Raw genomic sequence first — 6,000 nt, 5'->3', positions numbered from 1 at the left:
CCTCAATCGTACCTTCTTCAAGTTATTCAAGAAGGGTGTGTCCACATTTTCCCCAATTCCTTATTAAAGTCTTCCTCCAGTAATCTAGCTCGGTTGTCAAAGCAAACTAAGATTTCTCTGGTGCACCTTGTTTAATCCATGATAACTCTGATAATTATCGTACTCCTTTCTAAGCCCTTGCAAACCTGCTCGATTCACTAATAAACTGTGGCTAAGTAGATTGTGGTTTTGCAAGAGCTGCAAACCTCAGAAAAGGGGGAGGGGGTGATCTCACCCAGAGACCAACCGGACATTCAGCAACTGTCCTGGGAAAAGGCTCTTCTGCAACACGGCTGTCACTCCAGCAGTTTCTGAAAAGAATTTTTATTGGTACAGCCACCTTCATCCCAGAGACGGACAAGTGGAAGAGCAAACGGGTGACAAAGAGAAGGCGATTCCAGAATACTAGGTGTCAAATCTGGGAGATGGCAATGGGCAGGTGCCACAAATGCCTGTAATGCTAGAGTAGCTGCTACACTCAGGGCTTCTGTTGCCAGCCCCCCCCCTCCCCAAAGCTGTGCCACCCTGGCACCGGGCGAGAGAGAATCCGGTCAGCCTGCAAGGAAGCGTCCACGACTGGGGTCCCTGTCCAAGCTGCCCCAGTGCGAGGCCGAGGGGAGAAGTACTCAAGGGGGGCTCGGTACGTTGAAGAGGGTCCCCGCAAACAGGCGCCTCTTCAGCTCAGTCCAGAGAAGCTGCTGCTCCTCCTCTGCCCGTGCCAGGAGGCCTCGGTTCTCCTGGGCTCTCCTGGACAGGTAAGGCAGGACCTCCTTCACGGGGCCGTAGGGAACGTATTTATACACGGGGAACCCAGCTTGACCTGGAGGGAGGATTGAATTCAGAAATCAGTTGGTTGCACCTTTTTCAACTCAGCCCCCCACTGCCCTCCACCATTGGCCAAGAGTCACATCACTCTTACGGAAGCCCTGCCTTACCAAGAGGGAAGGTGATTTGGTCACACATGCCCAGGAGCTGCCCAAAGTAGATCTTGTTCTCCGAGGGGTGGATGCCAAGGTCTGCCATCCTGCAAAGAAGAAAGGATTTCAGAAGACAACCCCCGGACAGTCTCCAGATGTTGAAGAATAGCCAACCTCCCTTCCAGGTGTGCAGACACCATCTTGCAGAGTGTCCTGGGCAAGATGGCCCTGGCTTGAGAATTTTAGGAGGAGAATTCAGGCTTCATCAGATGGGTGCTCCAGGGCAGCGATCACCTACTGAAGAAAAATTATTGGCATTTTCTATATTGCACTGAATCTGGGGTCCTAAAACTACGGCCCCTGGGCTGGACATGTGCCATGAACGCTTATGTTGCTGCAGAGAGTCTCCCCCTTTGGGGTCTTTTTGTGAGGGTCAGAGGGGGCAGAAATTTTGATTTGGGATCTGCTTCGGTCTCCTGATGAGGGGCTTTGGACAAAGGCTGGGGGGAAGGGCCGCTGGTGGCGAAGAGCCAGAGGGCCTGGTTCCAGTGGGACTGCATCATGGCCCGGAACTGGCTGACCAACTCAGCCTGCTGAGACTCCAGGTGCCGGTACCTGGCCTTGCACTCCTGCAGGCCCTCCCTCTGCTTGGAAAGCCTATGCTCCTAGTCCTCAGTGAGGTGCTTCTGCTGAGCCTCCTTCTCGACCAGATCCAATTTGAACTGAGCTGTTTTGCCAACTCTTTCTCATGGTGGCTGCTTAGCTCCAACAACTGCTTCCTGTTGGGGCCCTAAGGAGCCCGGGCAGGCAGGGGAGGAGTGGCTGGGAGGGGAGGGGTGAGTAGAGGCTGGCGAGGCGACCACCTAGCCATGCCCACCAAGCCGATCATTAGGCAGATCATATTAGTGATCTGCAGGATTTAAAATTATGAATGTAGTGGTCCCTGAGGTCAGAAAGGTTGGTGACCACTGCTCTAGAGATCCAACAGCAAGAGACAGATGCCATGGCAGAGGAAATATTTAAATAAACACGATAAAAGGAGTTGCAAGGTACCAGAGGAGAAGCAGGAAAGATTCATCCAAAAAGTTATTAAGAGTTAAAACTCTAAAAAGGGCAAGAGATGATGGATAGATATAGAATTTTTTTAACAGGGTGGTTATTTTATTAAGTGTTAGAAAAAATAAGTAGAAAATAGAAATTGGGAAAATATTATGTATACTGAAATATAATAGAACGTACCCTGTTTTCCCAAAAATAAGATCTCCCTGGATAATAAACCCAATCGGGCTTTTGAGTACATGCGCTAAAATAAGCCCTCCCTGAAAATATTTAAACTTATGCATAACTGGTCCCCCCCATTTCCTCTGGTTGGTTGCTGTGCAAACAGCATGAGGTAAAGCGAGGGGGGGAAGGGAGGGGGGAAAATGTCCCATGCACCCAGTGGTGGATTTCAAATATTTTTAGAACCTATTCTGTAGGTGTGGCCTGCTTTGTGGGAGTGGCTTGCCAGCCATGTGACTGAGTAGGAGTGGCTTGGCACTCATGTGACTGAGTGGGAGTGGCTTTCCAGCCATGTCACTGAGTGGGCGTGGCCAACTTTTAAAATGTGGTGAAACCCACTTAACAACGCTCTTGCTTAGCAACCAAAATGTTACAGGCTCAGAAACTCTGGCATTTGAAGCACACAAGTCTGTCAAGTTACAAGACCCTGGCACCCCTAACCTTTTAGAAAAAAAAAAAACCAGGGATGTTCAAACTTGACAGCTTTAAGACTAAGATTTAGATAGGACTCTTAAAGGCGGGGGGGGGGGGGACGATTGGTGAGCCAGCCAATCAGTGAGCAGCGGGCGGGGCAAGCGTGGTGCAGATGGGCGGGAGCTGGAACCGGTTCTAAATGGCATGGTAGATTTGTGGAACCTCTTCTATAGAAGAAGTTAGAACTGGCAGGAACCCACCCCTGCATGCACCCCACATGCCCTTACCTAACCGCTGCTCCCACAACCCTAGCCACCGTGCTCTTTCTGTCACGCTAATGGCTGTCGCAAAAAGAGTGGCAAGCCCAGTGATGCACAACACAGCAGCAGCCATGAGGTGACCAGGCTCGCTGCCTCCTGCACCTCAAAAACAATAAGACCTCGCCAAAACAAGGCCAAGTGTTTATTTTGGGGGTCAAAAGAAAATAAGACCCTGTCTTATTTTGGGGGAAACATGGTATTATAATTGCTATACATACACAAATGTTAGAAGTTGAAAAATTACGATTATACCAGTTCGGACCGGTCGAGTAAGTAGTAGCTCAGTCTGCTACGCCCCCGAACCGGTTTTCTCGGCGGTGCCATGGGGGCCACCAACTTGCTTTCTGCACATGAGCTTCTTTTTAGTACTACACATGTGCGCAAGTGCGCAGCGCATCCCTGAGCAAACCGGCAGTAGCAGTAGCTGAACCCCCCCGACTTAAATGGTAATATTATTATCAGAATTGTATGCAAACATACAACATAAATAAATAAAATGTTATATATATATAAAAGATGGGTTGGTGGGCCTCACACTGACCACTACCTGCCAAGGGTGAACTTGACCGTCTCTTTATTGTGAGAAGCAACCATCACGTTGGCCTTCCGGCTGTGCCGAACCTCCTCCAGGATGTAGTCCAGGCATCTGCAGGAAAGAGGGATGAAGGGATCAGCTTGGCCTGCCAGGTGTCCCTTCCCCTCTTACAACCCAGAGCCGACTTCTCCCCACCTGTGGTACATCTCGCTCGTCTTTTCATAGGTTGGATTGATGGGGTCCTCGTAGCCCACTTCAGACGCCCGGCTTCGTTCCTGCTCCATGTATGCGCCTCTCACTAGCTTGGCTCCGAAATGCCACCCTTCCCGGCGCGAGAGCTCCACATCGATGGTCACGTTATCATAGGCCTCCTGTTTGGATGGATGGATGGATGGAAGAGGAGGAAGAGGAGCCTGAGAATGTGCCTTCAATTGTACCTTGAAGGTTTCCAAGGCAAAACAGGATTCTCCTGGCAGTTATAACCTAAAGACCTTGAGATCTGTTCCTTTCTAAAAATTAACTAAATTTTATATTAGTGGAGGAAGATCCTCTCCACACTGCTCGATTCCAGCATCAAGAAGCACATCAAGAGGCGCAGTGGATAGAGTGCAGTACTGCAGGCTGCTTCTGCTGATTGCCGGCTGTCTGCAATTTAGCAGATCGAATCCCACCAGGCTCAAGGTTGAGTCAGCTTTCCATCCTTCTGAGGTGGGTCAGATGAGGACCCAGATTGTTGGGGGCAAGAGGCTGGCTCTGTAAACCGCTTAGAGAGGGCTATAAAGCACTATGAAGCGGTATTATATACTGTATTTTTCGGAGTATAAGACACACCTTTTTCCCTCAAAAAAGAGGGTGAAAATCTGGATGCGTTTTATACACTGAATACAGCATTTTTTGCCTCCTGAAACCCCGCCCCCTTCATCAAAATGGCTGTGCATAGCCTTTAGGAGGCTTTCAGAGAGCTCCTGGGGGCTGGGGAGGGCAGAAATGAGCAAAAAATGTTTTGCTCAATTTTACCTCCCCCCAGCCCCCAGGAGCACTCTATAAGCTTCCTAAATGCTATCCATCCCCCTTTTTAAAATGAAAATCGGGCCGTTTTTTGCTGGTTTTTGCCCCCTCCCCAGGAGCACTCTGCAAGCCCCCTAAAGGCTATTCATGCCTTTTTTGGGGGGTGGGGGAATGGGCTCGTTTTTGGGAGGTTTGCAGAGTGCAAAAACTTCTTTTTTATTTGCCTCTTGAAAACCTTGGTGTGTCTTATACTCTGAAAAATACAGTAAGTCTAGGTGCTATTGCTATTTTCCTTCCTTCCTCCCTCCCTCCCTCCCTCCCTTTGTGGTCAGTGGTTTGAATGCAGTATTGCAGACAAACATCCCACTGCCAGCAGTTTGATCCTGACCGGCTGAAGGTTGATTCAGCCTTCCCTCCTTCCGAGGTGGGTAAAATGAGGATCCAGATGGTTGGGGGCAAGAGGCTGACTCTGTAAATCGCTTAGAGAGCCCTGTGAAGCGACATATACGTCTAAGGGCTCTGGCAGATATTAAAGGATGGGTGATCTTTATATTCTGTTGATCCCAATGAACATTTCAATATGATCTGATTTAGGATTCTTTAGTTAAAAATACCAGTTAGAATTCCGTATAAATAAATTCAATCTTCAATATATCTCAAGCCTTTTTTCCTCCAGCATTCCTGTCAACCATTAGAGTGGTGCAGTGGCCTAGAGGTGGAGCTCTCACCTCACAATCAGAAGGCTATGAGTTCAATCCTAGGCAGAGGCAGATATTTCTCTCTCTGGGCATAATGAGAATATATCTGCTGAACAAAACTCCGTATTGGCAACAGGAAGGGCATCCGGCCAGTAAACACTCAACTCCATTCAGTTGCCCAGATTCCACCCCGCAAGGGATTATGGGGTCATTAAAAGATGATGATGATGATTCCTGTCATCCATTAGTGCAACCTGTCTTGTTCAGCTGTTTTGGCCAATGTAGAGGGTGAAGGGGGAAGTTTGATGACTGCTTTGGGCTCGTAAGCAAGTCAGGTTGGACCTGATCAATACTTAGGTAGGAGACCACCAGGAAATCCCACCTTCAAGTAGCACTGATACGTGTTGAAGATGGCTGGCCTCTCCTGGTTGAATCGCCGCTGCATCTCCAAGGTGAGGCGGCTGATGGCCGGCTGGAAGTAGGTCTGTTCTGCATCCACCATTAACCTCACGCCCACCCCGACGGCTTTCTAAAAAGGAAGAGTAAAAGATGGTGATTAGCTCTTAATAATAACTGAAACAGGAGCCAGCCGTGTGCAGCAGCAGCCAAAACAGCTAATGCCATCCTTGATTGTATCAACAGAGACAGGGCATCAGAATCAAATGAAGTATTAGTACCTTTTTATAAATCTTTAGTAAGGCCCCACCTGGAATATTGCATCTCGTTTTGGTCACCATACTGCAAAAAGTGCTATGGGCCGGGGGGGGGGGGAGGGGAGGAGTGTCTCA

The 6,000-nt window shown here is 49.0% G+C and overlaps 1 protein-coding gene across 1 annotated transcript in view; it reads right to left on the bottom strand.

Moving 5' to 3' along the window:
- Positions 1–347: 347 nt before the first annotated feature.
- PRODH (proline dehydrogenase 1) overlaps positions 348–6,000 on the bottom strand; it is a 30,972-nt gene continuing 25,319 nt past the window's right edge. Inside the window, exons 10-14 of the mRNA XM_087705845.1 lie at positions 5,595–5,741; positions 3,702–3,877; positions 3,519–3,617; positions 975–1,063; positions 348–859 (exon numbers count right to left, since the gene is read on the bottom strand). Coding sequence (XP_087561971.1) covers positions 666–859; positions 975–1,063; positions 3,519–3,617; positions 3,702–3,877; positions 5,595–5,741 — 705 coding nt within the window. The 3' untranslated portion in view covers positions 348–665. The remainder of the gene's footprint in view (positions 860–974; positions 1,064–3,518; positions 3,618–3,701; positions 3,878–5,594; positions 5,742–6,000) is intronic.

This window comes from Thamnophis sirtalis, unplaced genomic scaffold (genome assembly GCF_051295495.1).
Source record: "Thamnophis sirtalis isolate CommonGarterSnake01/CBP01778 unplaced genomic scaffold, rThaSir2_p1.2 scaffold_2, whole genome shotgun sequence".
Classification (NCBI taxonomy): domain Eukaryota; kingdom Metazoa; phylum Chordata; class Lepidosauria; order Squamata; family Natricidae; genus Thamnophis; species Thamnophis sirtalis.
This window is presented reverse-complemented; position numbering and strand designations above follow the sequence as displayed.